This window comes from Chinchilla lanigera, unplaced genomic scaffold (assembly GCF_000276665.1).
Source record: "Chinchilla lanigera isolate Chin_1 unplaced genomic scaffold, ChiLan1.0 scaffold00058, whole genome shotgun sequence".
Taxonomy (NCBI): Eukaryota; Metazoa; Chordata; class Mammalia; order Rodentia; family Chinchillidae; genus Chinchilla; species Chinchilla lanigera.
Window position 1 is genome coordinate 5,448,775 of NW_004955459.1, and position 19,924 is coordinate 5,468,698.

Genomic DNA, 19,924 nt, shown 5'->3' on the forward strand with positions numbered 1-19,924 from the left:
ATAGATAGATAGATAGATAGATAGATAGATAGATAGGGGAATACAAAAACTTTTTCTTGCAATACTTTTATGAGTGACATTATTCCTGTTTACAAGTATAGAAACTAAGGCTGAGAGATATTAGGTAATATCATAGGCAACAGCGGCAGGAATCAAGACACATCGTTGGCATTCCTCAGTAATATAACATGTGCTTCAAGGACATAGATTTAACAGTAAGCAGGTTTCTTCTGGAATCCTGAGTTCCAGCTCTTGTCTGTGTTACTTTGGGAAAATAACTTCTTATGCTTAGTGTGCTCAATGTTTAAATGAAGATACATTTGATAAAAGCTTGGAAAGGATTAAATTGGATTATATAATCACTGAATATGATACACGGTCTGTGTTAAATGCTCAAAATGGTAATGGTAACATCTATTTTAGTTCTCATCATCGTCCCTGAAGTACTCTGTGGTCTCCGGCAGGCCAGCTTATTTTCTATGCATTCAGCTATGTTTCTGTGTTGGACATTTCTTATTATGTAACAAATGTGGAAAATTAAATTTTAAAATATAGAATAGCCCCTGAAAGTTTGAGAAAAAAATATTAATTGGCTAGTAAATAAATCAAATAATCACCTGGACACTTTCCCTTACTTAAAAAGAAGTCAAGAAATACAATATCTAAAATCTATAATTTAACTACTATACGTAGAGGCCAGAAATACTCAAATGATCTAGAATATGGTTTATTTCCAGGTTGAAAGCACTTCTATAAATGCTGCATAGGCACAGAGCAACTTTATCTTTACATTCCAAACTCTTTTCAAGATGAGAAATTTTAAAGCAAATCTCAAATTTCTGAAGTAGAGTGGAGACAAAACCCACGTTGAAAATTGGGGGTTCTGAAATCTGCCCATCAAATGCTCATGCATCCTGGTGCATCCGGTCTGTATCAATTTAATATCCTTGTGACACAAATAAATACCATTCTAGGAGTAACAACCTTTTCCAAATAAGAAAGAGAAATTTGTATTTAGCAGAATGATGCAAGGCTTATTACCAAGAATAACTTCAAAATATAAAAGCAAAGGAAGTTGATCTCCACAGTTGTTTAAAGCAACAGAAACAAATACGAATTTAAGTGTTTACAGAAGGCAAGGAAGTAATAACAATCAGTGAATCTGTGCTAGTCATACATGGAGCCAGATAAACTATTTCAGTGAGTGCATGTGGTAGGGGAGACTGATAGAAAGTAGACCCCTCCTAAAGTGAGGCAGTCAGATCTATTACTGACAGGTAATGATGCAACTCATGAGGACAGAATATCAGTGGAAGATTAGTGGAAGATTTTTTCATTTTCAAATCTTAGCAGAGTTTGCAATTCTTTAAAAAATAGAATAAAAATACAGTGGGAACCAACACTAAGTAGGCCATGTAAATGCGATGTTCAGCTGAAGTACAACCTAGCCATCGAGGGGAAGGTGCATATTATTCACACACTTTGGGACACAATAAAAGTAAGATTGGATTTAACTCAAATTTTAAATAACAGATGTGATTTAAACATTTCAAAAATGATAGAATATTTGGGGTAATACTGGTAGTGATAGTGGTAGTGGTTGTGGTAGATTTTAGTCATGATAACATGTTGCAGCCAGGTATGGTGGCACACTCTTATAATCCTAACACTCAGGAGGCTGAAGCAGGAGGATCATTGTAAATTTGAGGCCATCCTGGCCTACATAGTGAGTCCAGACAACCTGAACTACATAGGATGACTCTGTACCCTCCAAAATTTGCAAATTGTGGTGGCTCCTTTTGGTAGGCAGACAGTCTCTGGCTATAGACTGGATTTAGTGCACTTTGCAAACTTTTACTTCCCCTGAAACAGTGTATGAGGTCCTTTATAACAGAGCTGAGTTGTGTTTGAGTAATGGTGAGACAGCATTGTACTGCAATTAGAAGGGAGAAATTTAAGCAGTTCAGAAGAGGGCCAAGGTCCTCACTTTGTAAACATCCTTACCCTGTGAAAGAGGAGGACTGGGGATGCAACTCAGTAATACCTGCTTAGAAGGCACAGGACCCTCAGTTTAATGCATTGTACCACAAAAAATGTTCTTGAAGAGTTTACAGTTATAAAATTGATTAAAGATACCATGGATGGAGATTTTTGAAGGCATCATTTGCTAAACAGAATCTGGATAGGAACAAAGAACACCAGAAACATTTGTTTTCCTAGCTGCAATCAATCCTAGTCAGGAAGCAAGCAGATTAAAAGTCAAGACTATGGGTCATTAGTATACACTAGTGAATGGACACCACTTAGATTTGGATGATTCAAAGTATACCTTTCTCATTATCTAAAAAAAGTCAATGATTTATTTTCTCCAACTCCCTAAATTTCACCATGTTCAAGTCCCAGTTTGCCTAAAAAATCATTCCTAAATATTCTATATCCTCCCTTTCTTCTCTGTTCTAATTTAATTTCTGGTATATAATGATTTCTGATATTTATTAATAAATTCACTTGCATGCTTAAAATTCCTGTTTTACCCATTGGAAATTGGGTAGATAGTATACAGGAAACTGAACTCAATCATGTGATAAGGTTAAACAAAATATTAGGCCATTCCTACCCATGGAGACTAGCTTCGTTTTGGCCTGAGGAATCTGCCCTTCATCTATGGCTAATGTCTCATCATGTGTTTTGAACCCATCCTTTCCTGCTTTCTCACAGTGCATTCCCTCAGTGAAGGGCTCCACTCACCCTGCACCTCCAGTGTCTCCACCCCAGCTCTTTCAGCTCCTGTATTTTGAACTTCTTTTACCCTACCTCTCAATCTAGTTATTTCTTATTTTCTCTTCAGAGCCAAAGTATTTTTTTGAAGGTAATTATCTGTGTTCTCTTTCTTATGGCCTTTTGTTTTTGCTTCCTTTTCCTTCTCATCCCAGAAGACCAGTCTTTTCCTCCCATACTAATGAGACTTCTCTCACTAAATTGGTAATATCCTTACACCATATCAGCATCTAACTTGCCCTTGCTTCATTTTTTTGCCACATTTTACAGTGTTGTCTTCATGGCACACACAGACACACACACACACACACACACACACACACACAGGCATGCACACTTTTCCTAAACATATTTTCAACCAATTGACTACTAAATATCGCCTCTAGAAGCCGGAGTGTTTGCTATTTCCACCTGCCTGTGCTCCTCCTCTGTGAATGACTTGCCCTGTACACCTACATCCTAAAGTCATAAACTTGCCGCTCTTCATTTCTTCTGTCTTTCTTACTTCCTCACTTATTCTTCACTGAAACTTCCACCAATGTCACCTCTGTGTGTCTACTTCCTACTGCCTGGCCCTCACATTCTTGCTTTCCATTTTATTTTGAGATAGCGAAGTCTCTTCCTAGAGCTTGGACATGGTCACCTAAACTGGCTGCCTGCTTCCAATCTCTCCACTCCTGCCTTTCTTCTCATTCTTTTTACTTCCAGAAAGAGACCCACAAATGAGAACCATAGTCACCTTTCACTATTTAAAACTTTTAAGAGGTCTATCTCTCTTACATGTAGTCTAACTGTTTTCTTTCCTTTAATTACTTTGATTTCTTTTTAGTTTTGGAATCAAACTCAATGCCTTGTGCAAACCATGCAAGGCTGCTACCACTGAGCGCCCCCTGCCCGAAATCCAGTGTACCTTACACAGTGAAATGGATGATAAGATACATGTAAAATAAGAATCATCTTTGATAAAGTGGAGAATTTTCTTTTGAAAATGACGTGGAGTTAGAGGTGACACTAGGTAGATTTTGAGACTGCTATTCTTGGAAAACAATGCTGCCTTGAGGGTCCAGCTGAGCAGCTCATGTTCTTGCGGCTGAGTGTGGGAGTGGGTTTTTCCTTACTCTGGCACTGGGCTACTGGAACAGTATTTCGTAAATGAACCTGTGTAATCTCGAGAACAAGCACATGAAGATGTTATAATAATCACCTGCACTGTGACTGACAGGGAACTGAGGTAAAAAGTGGAGACATTTATAGGCTGCTCCATCTGATAATGGAGAGGCTGGGATGTGAACCCAGATTCGGCTCCCAAGCCATTTGCAGGAAGCAGCACAATTTCCTGTGCTCCACTGCACAGAACAGCTTCTGGTGGGTAGGCACTCGGGTATCCCTCACCGAGTCCACATCTTCTCTGGACAGTGCCGAAAGTGAGGCCCTGGGTCTGTGAGCTGTCCTTGGTAGGTCAGAGGCTGACCATCCCCATTCTGTTCACACAGGCTTTCTCCACACCAGACACGGCTCAATTGATTAGGTTTCAGTTTACTAATTTGCAGTGATGTTCTGGCCCTGCACTGCCTGAGCGGACACCTGGGTCACCTTGGCAGGAGTTTGGAAAGTCCACAGACTCTTCAGTTACACAATCTCTAGGTTTATTTTTACTCAAGGCACACTTGTCCATTAAAAGATGATGTTTACCATTAGACTTTCAAAGAGAGACCCCACTTCGAGGTGAGGAGTTCTCAGTGTCACCTCCAACCCCTGGTCAGAATTTCATATTGAATTAACTTCATACTGACATGCTATTACTTCTACATTCTTCACATATACGAATTTTTCTTAGATATTCATTTAATATCTATATGCAAATATGGCCTCTTAATTTATTTAACATATTGTGAAAATGTATAAGAATATAATAAAAATGATGACATATATTTTTGAGAACAGACTACAAGCCCATTTGCTAGATGCAGAAATTATTGCAAAGTCATCCAATGCTTCCCAGAGACAGTTATTCTTCCTACTTTTTAAAAAAACAAAATAAGAACCTGAAGCTTCAAGAGGATAGAATGATTTAGGTTTTATATTAATAAGTGACAGATCTGGGATTTGACTTTCCCATTGCATAATAAAATTTCAGTTAGAGATTTAGTACTTTGTACATCCAGAAAATGACAGTGCTACCAGCCCCTCAAAATAGCTACAATTGTGTGAATTCTAACAGAATTGAATGCATTAGCTCATGACATTTTTCAGAAAAAATTTAAAGGGCAAATATGAAAAGGCAATAGAATTATTTCTTCTTGTTGTACATGACAAAGAGTCTATGTTTAAAAAAAAGAACATGCAAAGACTTCAGAATTTATTTGTTGTTAGCCAAGCACAAGCCACAGGCCATACAAGCAGCTCCAGGGTAGAAATGACAAAGAATGAGAAAGAGCTGAAGGGCAGAGCACCCTCAGGTTACCACACCCGGCTAAGGGTTCCAGAAAGTGCTGAGCAAGAAGACCTAGTCTCTCGTCTCCCTGTGTGGCTCTGTTCTCACTCTAAGGAGTTGTGAATTCCCCTGTGGCAACCCTACTTCCTCAGGGAGAGGTCATTTCCCTACCAGGTCACAGCAACCTGTTCTGAAGAGTCACTTGTGGTCAATACATAAACCAATGTCCTTTCAGCAGTTTGGCCTAACTCATCAATGCAGAAAGTTCATGGTCTAAGAACTCTAAGTGAGGATTATGCTCAATAGTGGTAATGATAATGTGAAAACTAGAAAATGGTGTAAGTCAGAACACAAGAGTGTCTATTGCAACACTGTTTGTGATAGTGAAAACTCAATTCCACATCAAATTCGTAGGAAAAGAATGAAAAATAAGTAATGATACAATCATATTATATGATACTGTGGAACAATTTAAATGGGCAGGCAGAATTCATTTTAATGCTTCTTTAATAGGCCAAGACAAAAAAGATCTTTGAGATAATTTTTGTCTGAGAAAAGCAAGTTGCAGAATAATACATTTAATATTGTCTCACTTGTAGTAACAACTAAATAAATACATATTTAAAAGTAGGGTATATGCAGAGGAAAATTTATACATAGAAATACCATATACAGACCTATTATCTATGGGAACAAGATTTTATATATGGGAGACCTAAGACGATTCAAAGCAGTAGTAAGGTAGGAGTTTCTAACATTTTAATGGAAAACTATCTGTAATTTCAAATATTTTACAGTAAGAGTATATTAGATTTCTTTTGGAACAAAAAACTAAAATTTGAAAAAGCAGGAAAATAATTCCTTTTTGTACATTATTAAAAATGTAATAGTCCAGAAATGATAATTGTAATCAAATTCATCAAGTAGATAGAAAAGCAAACAGCTCATGTACCCAACTGGATTGAGGCCAGAGCTACTATTAGATGGCAGTACACTTGGTGTAATCTGTAATGTCCCCCAACAGTATGACTTTGGTAAGATGATTTTATCATGGAGGTGCTACATTTATAGACCATTAATCTATTGATTAGCCTGTGACTGAATGTGCTGTTTGGAGGTGAAAGTCTGGTTAGAGGATATGGGTAATGGGGGAATGCCTTTGGAGGAAATACTGTATCTCTCTCTGGGTCTTCCTTCTCTTTCTATTACCCAGCTGCCATGAAGTGATCAACTTTGCTACACCTTGCCCTTCTGCCAGATGTTTCTGCTTTGGAGACAGCCAACCATGGAATGACCCTGTGAAAGAGTGAGCCGAATAAAATGTTTCCTATTGTAAATGAAATCCTTTGAATGAAATCCTTTCATTTTGCATATTGCATATCAGACGTTCTGTCCCAGCAATGGAAAGGTTGACTTACATAGCTGGTGGTTAAACAGGTAAATTAAAAAGAAGCCAAACTATGGGTGCATTTTAAACTAAAATTATAATATTTTGTAATATAACAATAGTCTAAATCAAAGTGTTATACAACATATAAATACAAATACTACACTTTAATATTAATGTTATTTTTGGTTCTCTATATTATACAATATTGTAAATTTTAAATGTAGAGCTTCATGACAGTTTCACAGTAGTATATTTGTAGAATTTGTCAGAGAACTGATGTAATAGAAGCTTTGTTTTTTACAAGCATAAAAAAGATAATTTTCTGGATATATTTTGTTTCCCAGAATGCGGGCATCATAAATTGTTCATATTGCATATTTTCTCCAAATAGATGATGGGATGGTCACATCACTGAATAAGTTAAAAAAAAAAAAAAAACCCTTGACATCAGCATTGACAAAACATCAACTATTTTAAGGCAAGTCCTTGACTTATGAACATTCAAGTTGCAAACATCCACAGATAGGAATGAACTGCACATTATGAACTTTCACAGATGTGTGCAAATCCTGGAGCTGGCTCATGTGTCTACCTTATCTTTTTAAGGTAGCTAAAAATAAAAGTAGCTTACTTACATTTGTATTGTACTGCACTACCATTTTAAAGTAACTATAAAAGTAAAAATGTTTATGTACAGTATTTGTGTGTGTGCTTTTATTTTACATTACATATTTGTATTAAAGGTGTACAAAACTTTTGTCACACTTACAATGAAATCCAGCTTACAAATGTGGAAAGGATTTCATTCATAAGTGGCAGAGTTACTATACTCCATCTAGAATTGTATAAAAGGATAATATGACATTTTGGTTTTAAATCTCTAATCTATGGTTGTAAGATATTTTTCCTTTTTCTAAACAATTTTGGGAGAGTGGTTTAAATCCAGCTGGACTACATGCCCAGCATTTTCTAAATTTTCTTTTCGAAAATTTTTAAAATTTATGTTTATTTAATTAATTAATTTATATTATTTATTTTAAAGAGATATTTTAAAGAGATTGTTTAAAAATAATAATGTAGACAAAAATAAAATAAAGCAAAAACAATAAAAATGATACAGGGTTTCAAAACAAAATGATAGGAACTAACAGTAGATTTTATATTATGTAAGGTTATCTTCAGTCAAGTTGCTCAGAATACCAGATGTAAGAATGCAACATTGATCAAACCATTAAAAAGAGAATGAGCAATATATTTATTTATTTTTATTTATTTATTTTTTGAGCCCCAGTCTTGCTAACTCAGTTGTCCAGGCTTGGCTCAAACTTCTGGAGTGCTTGTATTACAGATGTTTTCCTCATTTTATATTTTTCCCTTTTTTGCATGTGCAATGCCTTTCCACTTTCTTAACTCAGACCCACTACAAAATAATATGTATGTAAAAATCTCAAAACCACATAGTAAGAGCACTTGTGTAAATCATCAATGTCAGGTGACTCCAGAATGTACACTATAGGGACAATTCAACGACTAAAATAGCAGACGAGGGGCTGGGGATTTAGCTCAGCGGCAAAGCGCCTGCCTGGCAAGCGCAAGGTCGTGAGTTCGGTTCCCGGTACTGGAGAAAAACCAAAATAAATAAATAAATAAAATAAATAAAATAAAATAAAATAAAATAAAATAAAATAGCAGACGTTTCGGAAGGTGTGGCTCAGGGGCAGAGTACTTGCATAGTAGGGTTAGAATCCAAATTCCATTCCCAGAGTTAAATGAAAATAAAGAAAACTTTACAGAGAAGAGATTTAGCCAAGAAGAAAGCAGATAACCCCATCCACACACTCAGTCTCCACTCCCCCATATAGCAGTTAGTGCATGCAGCACCTGGCCCATCCACACCAAGCACACTTCTCCTCAACACAGGTACTGGGGCTGTTTACATCGCTAAATATGTGTGGGAATTCAGAGACAGAGGAACCACATAGGTAACTCATTCATAATTCCTGCTGGTTTGGAGAAATGACACTTTCAAACTAGAATGGCTCATAAACAAGTTCAAGAATAATAAAAGATGACAAGTAGATATCGTGGGATATTATATTTTAAATGAAGGACAGAGCTTCATGTGTTGGAGGAGGTGCTTTCTTTTCTGCAGGATACAGATCAGACCCCACCTCAGGGTACAACTTGGTAAGCGACATCCTAACTGCACACAGGGTGAGACTCTCAGAGGTAGAGATTTTGAGGGAACCAAGGGTGTGAATGATCAGAGAATGGCCTATGTGAGAAGAAAGCACAAGCCTTTATCCCTGGACATCCTCAGTTCCTGTCGCTAAGTCTGGGGGAAGGAAAAAAGGTGCTCTTATGCAGGGCAAAATCCTGATTTCTGCATTATACACGGACTTGCACAGAAAAAGCCAATTTTGAAAGCAGATTTATAGAAAAAGAAAAAACTTAAAATATGACAGTCACTTCTATTTTTAAAAATTTATTTTTAATTCACAAATAAGAACTGTGTATATTTCTTGTTTTGACATATGTGCTAACTGTGGAAGGACTAAATCAAAATAATTCATATATGCACCTAGTACTTCACACAACAACAGCCTAAGTGGCCATCAATGGACACACAGATAAGGAAAATGTGGTACAGTACATATACACAATGAAATCTTACTGTATTTTAAACAAAGTAAGAAAACCTTCCATTGTGGACCTGGAGGACATTAAAATATTTAAAATAATCTAGGCAGAGAAAGACAATTACTTTTGCTTTGTTTTGGTTTTTTTTTGTTTGTTTGTTTTTGTTTGTTTGTTTGTTTTGTTTTGTTTTTTTCCGGTACCGGGGATCAAACTCATGACATTGTGCTTGCCAGGCAGGCACTGTGCCGCTGAACTAAATCCCCAGCCCCGACAATTACTTTTGATAGCCTGGAGGAAATTAATCTGTAGTGAAAAATATTTATGTTAAATTCAGTAAGGATTTTTTGTAACACTGTGAAAAACTGACAAACATCAGTGAACCCTAAAATGACCATGGCCTTTCAAAAGAAAAAGAAATAAAAATTTGTGTGACAGGATTCATTACCCATTGCTAATTCATCAGCAACATTCATGAAGTAATCTCTCCAGTGAAGAAGTGGAATCAAGAGTTAAACAGTAGGTTGATGCTCCAGGATTCCATATAGTTAAAAACAAGTGCCCCCAAAACACACTATTCTTTAAGAAGAAAAAGAACATTGAGTTTCATTCATTGGATTATCAGATGACCAGAATTAAACCCTACATCAACTTTCTCTCTTTGTTTTGTGCCTGATCACTTTAAACTAACACAATAGACTCACAGAAGAATGAAATAAAAACCTTGGCCCTTTATTATGCAATAATTAAAAGAATGGTCTAGTATAAAAAAATGTGCCCTTTTGTGCATGCTGGCAACCTTGATGAAGAAGGTCTTGGCAAGGGCTTTCGGACAGCACCAGCAGCAGCAGCACACTTTGCATGATGCCCTGTCTTCTCCAGTGCACATCCCAGCCACTCTTTCCATCTTTCCACCTGTAAGACCTCTTTCCACCTGGCACACAGCTCCACACTCCCTGAGCTATCTCGAGGGCTATCTCTGGGAGCAGTTCTCAGAGTTTTCCCTCTTTCTCCCATCAGTCCATTCGTCCAGTAGGTGTTTCAGAAAAGTCTTAGTTGTGAGGATTCCTATAGGTTGTATCATTACGTACAAGAAGAGTTCCTAGGCAAACAGTCAGTAGTTGTGAGATAGCTATGTTTTTTCATTTCTCTCATTCTCGTTCTTTCTTAATAAACTGTGCTCTTTTTTTGTTTTTTGACTGAGACATGAATCCTTGAGAAATTACTACCGAAGTACAGTCAACTCTTCAACTTCAAAGCTTTGGTATCTTAAGATTCAAACCTCTACATATAGAAAATATTTTTTTAAAGTGTGTCTAGTTTATTTCACTTATTTCACTTCAAATTACATTCAGTTGTATTAATTTGCCTATGAATGCTTCAAGTTTATCTTTCTTTATTGCAGAATAGTACTCCATCATATACGCATAGCACAATTCCTATTCATTTATCTGTTGATGGATATCTACACTATTTCTAAAATGTAGCCATTATAAATTTTTCTGACATAAAATAAACACGGGTATGCATATAGCCTTGTAATATAATAACTAACTCTGAGAAAGGTATGTAGACAATATCAATATAGATAGATATAGATTTAGATATAGATGATATATATATAGAAAGAGAGAGAGAGAGAGAAGAGAGAGTGCAAAAATATGAAGTAAGGAGAAGTCCAAATACTTCTTCAAATTAAGTATTTCATTGTTTCAAAATATATTAAACTATTTGCTAATTTGTTTCATTTATACTATTCATTTCTCTTCATTCATTGAAGAGAAAGTCTTGGACATTTATCTCATTGTTTCTTCTCTCTAACAGAGCTTTTTTTTCCCTGTGGCTAGTACTCTGAGTAGTATCTTGGCCATTCTTTAAAGATTATAGTGCATACTGAAATAACGATTATTAGAAGTACCAAGAATGCCTTTCATACTTTCTTTATTATATCTACTTGCACTACACTAAAATAAAAATAAATAAAATTTGTGGTTAAACTGAACAATACAGACTTTTCTTGAAAACTTGCCATTATTCCCTACTATAGTATAACATCAGCTTACAGAATATCTACATTTTATTAGGCATTATAAGTAATTTTGTGATGATTAACAGTGCATCCAAGACTACACATAAGTTCTATAAAAATAGTAGGCATTTTACACAAGAACCTTGAATATCTATGAATTTTGGTTAGATGCTGGTTCCAGCAAATGCTAAAGAAAAATTGTATGCTTGATTCAGATATGGAGGTGGCTTCCTTTTACTCTAAAGAGGAAATGTAGCTTTTCTAAGAAAAAAAATGTTCTTCTGGTTATATTTATTGGCTGACATCCCTCCCAACACATACCTCTATCTTTTGAGTTCTCTTTCACCCAATTTCCCAACACACACCAGTTTTCCTCATTTGCATAGGTCTCACTGAGACTTATGACAGTAAGTTATTCAATTACAGAGGTTTGTTAGAATAAAGAATTATCAATCAGAGGCTTAGAAGTTTCCAGAGGCTCCCTGAGCAGCCTGATTTAGCCGAAAGAATAATGCATACTATAGTGACATGATGTGAGCGATCCTGGGAGAGTTTTCACTAGCATCTTCATTGACTGGCAATGATTCAAAATCCCAACATTAGAAGCTCTTTTTATGTAGTCAGTAAAAGAGTCCTTGACTTCTTCTGGAATACCAACTCCACTCCCTGGGTCAAGAGGCATTAGCCATACTGTTAACCATCTCTAAGACTCAGTTTCCTTTTCTGGGTAAAAGAAAATAAAACCAACTTCAAGGCATGTTGGAATTTAAATGTCAGACACCATATATAAAACACAAAGAACACTTCTGTGAATGGCAACATTTTAAGGAATAATATTATCTAAGAGTTGTAATACACTAAACTGTTCCCCCACTAGGTGCTTCAGTAATCTATTTTCTGATCAAATTGAGGGTATTTCATCACGCAAAACTGTATGAGGCTTCTTAGGTAGTCAGAACATTAGTGATAATAAAAGGTACATGCTGATCTGAAACAAAAATTTTAAGTATGTGGAAAGGCAGCTTGACTGTATTTGACCAAAACTGAGGGTAAAAGAACACTGAATCTGATTAGCTACTTCACCTTTGTTCAGATTTTGTACTGTTCCTTTTTGTAGTCAATAATAGAGTTGGGTAGGTTAGTAATGAGTCATTTCTACAAGCTTCTACCAGGTTGCATGGCTAAATGTACACTACATTCCACAATCCTTGCACAGACAAAGCTAGTTCATTGATAATTCTCATGTGAAGAGCTTCATTACCCAAATTCTAACTTCCTCCCAAGGTTCATCTGTAAGCTTCCCATAAAAGCTATACCACAATCATACCAATGTGTATGTGGTTTTTAGAAGTAGTGATTTAATATTATTTTGCTTTTCTCTGTGTGAGCATACAACTTCCCACTTCTTGCACAATACTTTTTTCTCATTGCCTAACTTATGGTTCTTCAAAACTTTGTTGCTTTTCTTCAAAATCTGACTTTCCAATGCTAGATATGTCCCAGTTCCTTGCACAAAATTTCCTGTCTCTGTTACCAAATATATCCCACTGATCCATGTATGATTACCTGGCATTTTCTTCTCTACTGACCTGTGGGCTTCTCCAGGACAAGAGTTCTAATGTTAGGGACTGTGTTGGGCATGCTTCTGATGACACAGAACAAGCACTGGATTGGTAATTAAAGGAGTACATGCCACATGACTTAGAGTGCACAACTGCTTCTATAACAAATTATTCATCAAAACCATTTATCACAGGATATGAGTTTTCCTTTGGCAGTAAGTAAAATCTAGAGGAGTTAAATCACAGTCACATCCTCTACTCCTTCATGAACTCTACTCCATCAGGAACTTCCTGATTTTTGCTCACCTAGACTTTGCTCCATGGTATTGTATTTCTTTTTTTTGAGACAGGTTCTTGCTATGCAATTCAGGCTGGCCTTGAGCTCACTTTGTAGGCCAGGCTGGTCTTGAACTTGCAATGATCCTCCTGCCACAGCCTCCCAAGTGCTGGGATTACAGATGTGTGCCACCATGCCCGGCTGCCCCACAGTATTCTAAATGAGTGTTGAGGGGTAAATCACATATCTTAGGAGATGGACTAAGTGCCTTTGGCATAAAGAAATGTGCATGAGTCTTTGGGGGACCAGGTGTAGAATATTACAGTTTGTGTCTACATTTATCCACAAAGCCTCATGCATTTAGTCTATCTCCTAAGAGTTGTCAAACTTCTAACAGTTTCAGCATTGCTGAAAAGTCCAAATCTAAATTTTCCTCTGAGATTTCAGACAGACTCTTAACTGACAGCTCTTGTGCAAATGAAAAGAAAGTTAAACACTACAACACACAATGAATTATGATAGACATTTCCATTTCAAAAGGTACAAAGAGGAGGGCAGAAATGAATGGGAACAAAGCGAGACCAAAATCCAGCAGGGCAAACATTTAACCCCATAATTCCATGTCCAGCATTGTAAACAGTCTGTGTGGCAAGATGTGAACTCAAAGGATTTAGGTGGCTCCCTTCCTATGGTACTTCCTGTGGTTGTAGCTCCCAGGGCTTCTTTCTTTGGGCAGATTTGCTCATTCACTGCAGTTTTTCTCAGATGATCTGCTAACTCTCCCGGCTTCTTCAACCTTCTGGAGCTTACACTGCCCTTTTAGCTTCAAACTTACAGCATTACACATTACCTCCTCAGGGGCACACTGCCTGGCCTCTGTAGCCTTTTCCAAAATCTGGGTTGAAGACTTCTTGATCCTACAACTCTTGCATTCTACATGAACCTAAAACCTGCACCACATGGACAATGCCAAGGTCTTCCACCAGCTGGATCAGTAGCCACTCTTCCTTCTGTCTTGGCTGAACAGGTGTTGTCTGGAGGACTGGGAACAATATCCTAAGGAATGAAATTCTAAGGACTAGGAACAAAATCCTAAGGAACAACTTCTCTAGGTTGTCATCATTGTGGATCATGGTGCCCTGGGGCTATTTTCTCAAAATAAAGTCTTTCAATTTTACAGTTTTGAGGCTGAAAATGCTGAGTCCTACTAGTTCTTGGGATGATCTCAGGCCATCTTTTCTATTCACCTGTTCCTTCTCAGCAGTCAAGTTCTCCCCTTCTCCATCTTTGCAGTCTGCAATTTTACCAAAGCTTCCTTTCTGGCCAGACTCACAACGTTTTAAATCATTCGGATGGGCTCTTTGGTCTTGATTCTCAATGTCTAAAAGCTAAAAGTGCCCAACAGTAGCTCTGCCATCACCTCAGCTTTAGATTGCCTTGAAATTTTGTCTGCCAGATTAATTAGTCCACTGTCCTTAATCTCATTCTCAGGCAGTCTCTGGACAGAAGCAAAATGCAGACAAATTTTCTGCTAAAGCATAGCACACACGGTGTAGAGTCTAATAGCCCATGCAGTCCTTTCCAGCAGAAACTTTGTGAGCCTTGTCTTTTCCTGATGCCTTTTTTGTCACCATTCTGGTCTTCTGAGTATAGATCAGAACCTTCTATGTAGTACAGTTTAAAGCATTACAGAGATTCTTCTTCCATCAGCACCTCGAAACCTTTCCAAACTCTTCCCATAAGCCAGTGTCAAAGACTGCTGAACTACACAGTCAAGTACAATCACAGCAAGGACCCCACTTCTGGTAGAAAATTTGTCTTGTTACTCTTCTTGTTGCTAAGACAAAATATTTGATTCTCCAAGTTAAAAGAGGAAAAGTTTATTTAGCTCACATTTTTTTAGAGTTTGTGACCATAGTTGGCTGTCTCTAAGACAGGGTGGCATGGCAGAGGGGCATCATAGAAGAGAAACAGTTCTTGGTAGGCAGAAAGCAGCAAAGCAGTGAGTCAATGGCAGCCCCAACCAAGCCTGCCTTTGTATTTTACCCACACTACCTGCCCTTTAGGTGGTTCCATCCATATTGAGGGTAGAGCACTCTTAATCCCAGCATCACACATCTAATTCCAGCTCATACACCCTAGACTCAGCCATCTCTGTGAAACTCTACCTATGTGTTAGGCTTTGGGGAAAATCTAGATATATCCACAAGGCACTTCCACTGGATTATCTGTGATGATACCAACATTCCCATTCCCCTTCACAGTGTATTAATAAAGGCCTGGTTATTTGCTTTCTGAGAATCAGAGATATTCAAGCAATGTTTAGTAAGAAAATACCATATAAAAAGAAAAAATAACCTCCCCTTTTCTGCACTTTTACCTTGCACCCAACCTCCTGAATAAGCTATGTACACCATGAGCAAGGAAGTTTCCATTACAACTATAAATTTCCAAATAATATCCAACATTATTCACTTTCAAGATAAATTTCTGAGTCAAACAAATTCAAGGCATGCTCAATATATTTTGAATGTTTACATTTTAAAATTATTACAGTAAAAGACACATTGTCATCAATTGTCCTCAGAATACTCCCCCTCACTTCAAAATATTCTATTGTTCTTGCTAGTCTCTGAAGTAGTTGTGGAAGTTCATTTTTGTTTCTTTATGAGATGTGATTAAAAATATAGTGCCTGTTGTTGATGGGTGATATGAAATGGAAAGTTAGGATCATAAAAACATTATGTTGTGTCCTCTTCCATTGGATTTTCTACCATGTGACTTCTGCTTCTTCTCCACAGACAAAATGACCATAAAAGGTGAATGTTCTGAGTTGAGTCATAAATTCAGTACATAAATTGAGCCAAGATAATGCAACTAAAGATATGAAGAACTTGCAGAACTGTTAAAGTGGTAAGAATGATGAAATGTGTATTACAAATGAAGGACAGTATTTTGAATGGGACTAGTGACAGTGTGTCTTTCACTGTAATATCTTTTATTATTTAAATGTTCCTTGTATTTTTCAATCATATGTCATAACTGAGCTAGGTTTCAGGGAACAGAGAATTTGGATATGGTATCCTGATGACACGACTATGTGAAATTTTTTACACATATCTCACAAGCTCATAGATACTATTTTATGATGATTTCTCAATCCATAGATTTTCTGATTTTACCTGTTCAATTAACTACCATTAAATGTCTACTGCTTCAGAAACAGATCTAGAGAGATATAATGTTAACAGGGATGTGGTCTTCTATTAGGACCCAAATTATATTTGACTAGAGGGGATCCAGGATGCTGTGATAGAATACACTGCAGGATATGTAGAGGATTCAAATAAGACAAGGGTGCAATTTTCCTCCAATCAAGTTCACCTGATTTTACCCATACGAAGTGCACAGGGTGAGAAGACACCCAGGTGATCTGACTTGTGGACCAAACAGCCCTATAGTATTTTAAAGTTGTGTTCTATTTTTTCTAGAACCTGTTGTAGCTCAAGACTTGTTACTTCTTTTTGCTGAACTGAACTTCTGCATCAACCTTATAGTTCAGTCCCTGCTGGTAACAATAGAACAGTGAAAAAAATTGCTGTACTCAAAAGAAATTTTACATGGGCTGAGAGCAATTTGACACAGGAATTCTTAAAATTATAATGGAGCAAGCAAAACTGCATTAAACAAAACCAAAAAGCTTTACATTAAATAAAAGCAAAGCATGTGTGGAAATGTTCTGTGCATATTTTCATAATCAAGTCAGTGAAGAACAGTTTAGCTGAAAGACAAAGGAAACATAGATGTAATGGGCATGAGAACTTAAAACTAAATTTCACTTTATAGAAACATTGAGTTTGAAGAATATAAGAGACTGTCTGTAGATAGACCCAAATTCACATCATGAATCTGTTACAAAATAAACATGTGTGACATTTGACACAAGTTATTTCATCTAGATAAAAAAGTCAGAAAGTCAAAAAGAATGCAAAGATTGTTATGAGGACTTATTAAGTTTATCAGGAGATATACACGCCCTTCACTGTATTTACTGGTAGTAAAGGGACTAAAATTTCAATGGGAAATAGAGAAAATGTACAATGTATCTGTATACTTACACATTGTTATCCATCTCTTTCTCAGACCTAACCATTGCTCTAACCATTAGAGAAACACAGGCTGAATCTCAACACTTAATGCTGCATTAGAATATTTGTTTGAAATGGGGTGCTGAGAACACAAGGACATGATGTGATAACCACAGGCCTTCTGGTCCAAACCTCACTAAAGGCCCTAGAAGCAGGAGAACCGACCATTTCCAAAATTACAAACAGTCACAGACATCGCGGAGTCCTAGTTCATATTGAATTTCTCATCTACATCCCTTTCTCTTTGGGGAAATTTCATGCATCAACTTGTGTGCTTCCTTCACTCCTGCAGAAAGATTGGGGTTCTCATTACCATTCATCCTTGTCAGCATCACAATTGCAGAAGTGTCGAATATCCAGGCAACGCTCCTCCAGGCCACATTCACACTGCTGGACCCCAGGAAGAGAACCTCCCCAGTAAGGGTGCTTTTCATTGGATCTCCCGATCCACCAGGTAAATGGGGTTCCATCTGAAAGATGAGACATTTCATAGGTCACAGGGGCAAACTAAAATCACAGCGGATGTCACAGAAACTGAGATGAACTATCTTGAAGATATTTATTCAAAACACTATTCTTTCAAAAGAGACAATGTGTTCTTTCCTTCTTTTCCCTTCCCTCTATCCCTTTTGCTCTGTTTCCTCCCTCCTTCCCTCTCTTCCTCCCTTCCTTGCTTCCTTTCTCTCCCCTCCATTTGTCTCTGTATATCTGTACATTTACACACACATGCACACATATGCACACATGCACAAATGTGCACACACATACACACACACACACACAAATTAAGTAGCATTCTCATTGATGTTTTTATGTCATTGAATGTAGATCAGGGACACAGTTTGCGGGCAGGGCCACAAACTTCCAGTCCCTGGAATCACAGTCAGGGATCAGACTGATTTTTGCACTAACAGCAACAGCAAAATATATATATGCATTTAAAAATTCACCTTACAACTACCGAAGACAAAACACCAACACAGCCAGAATGATCCTAACATTGGTCTTCAGTCCCTGGTGGACAATGAGAAAGGTGCAGCCTAAGATGTAAAGCAGAGCACAGGCTCAAGACAGAGGGACCCCCACCTATCTCCCATTGATTTTTGTCATGATTCCACCAGTGTTGGGATAACAATATGCTCTGATAGTGTTTTGGAAATAAAACGAACAAAGACATGAAATTTCAGGTTTATAGATTTGGGAAAAAAACTACAGCATTTTAAAGGCCAACAATGTGTGGGTCATTTGACACACCCTACTGAAGGTCATTTTTACCTTGTACAAAGCCAATATTCTACCTGCTATTTTACAGTTCATATTGTTAACAGAAAACTAGTTTTGAGTTTTGTTCTTATTAATTTCTTTCTTTAAAAAATTTAGTTTAGTACAGACATTTACATTTCTTTTGTGATTAAGAATATTTCAGTAGGTTAAAATTATCTTCTTATTCCCTTTAATGATTTGATCAATCTTCTATTTTTGCATCTATTAATCTGAGCAACTCCATTGAAGACAGCAATATGTAATATAACAGCCACTGTTAATCCCTATCATTTGCTTTGAAACCCCTTATCATGTTTACTGTCCTTGCTTTCTTTGTTTGGTTTGTATTTTGCTATTGTTCTTTTTTTGTACTATTTTTTAAAAATAAAATTAAAAAAATCATCATTCAGAGAATGAGACTTATCTAAACTAAAGGTGTAGATAGACATGAGCATGACATACACTTTTCCACTGAATGGTGGTAGATGTGGGTTCACTTCTGTGACTGCTACTCATTTTGTTCTGTGTGGTGTATAACAGATGACTGAAATACGCTCATTTTAAAAATTAAAGAATTATTTAATTAGACACCTTTTTTATAAGTTATCATTTTAAAGTAGAATAATTAATTAGTAGTTGTCTGAAGATGATATAAGATTGGAATTTTGCCTGGCCAGGATTTTATTATATGTCCAAGTTATGTAAAACAATGCCTCCATACAAATAGCACTAATTTTCCCTGAATTGCAACCTCTGTGAAAGTTACTGTGGCAAGGAGGGAAAGAAAGACAATTGGGAATTTTCAAAAATTTGTAGGTCATGAGAAGAACATGATGAAGGTTCTATGAAAAGCTTAGTTATTTTAGGGATGCAGCTTATCAGAGCAGACAGGCTAAAAGTCTAACCTCATTCCGGCTTAACACTGCACCTGCCTAAAATAGACCACATCCTTTTGTTATCTTCCAAGCAAGAAATCTAGTTACAGATGTTTGTTAACCAGTGTCTCCTTGTTCAGAATGATGCCACAAATACATTTCTTCAGTTTCAAATAATAGTAAATCATGGTTGAACACTTCAAGCGAATTTTTTCCTTCCTAAGTCACTGTTCAGGTGAACCATTCTCTGTAGCCTGAGAGGGCTGACGGCTTTTTTAACACACAGAGTGCTTCCAGCACTGTACTTAAGTGGATCATGCCAGAGTGTGAGTCTTCATAACACAAGGTGAATAAAGTGCATATTATTTGAATACATTTACCACTGTTGGCCCTGGGTCTGAGAATGGGAAGAAATCCGCCTTCTCTTTCTCCTGCAGCAGCATCAGAACTTCTCATCCACAGCACAGAGAATAGATCCCAGAATCAAGTTGCAGCTTATTTTTAATCATACACTACCCTGATGCTGTAAGC

General features: G+C 37.0%; 1 protein-coding gene across 1 annotated transcript in view; it reads right to left on the minus strand.

The window, feature by feature from the left end:
• Cntnap5 (contactin associated protein-like 5) overlaps nt 1-19,924 on the minus strand; it is an 809,758-nt gene that overhangs the window by 136,181 nt on the left and 653,653 nt on the right. The window contains exon 14 of the mRNA XM_013521091.1: nt 17,569-17,725. Within this exon, the coding sequence (XP_013376545.1) occupies nt 17,569-17,725 (157 nt within the window). The remainder of the gene's footprint in view (nt 1-17,568; nt 17,726-19,924) is intronic.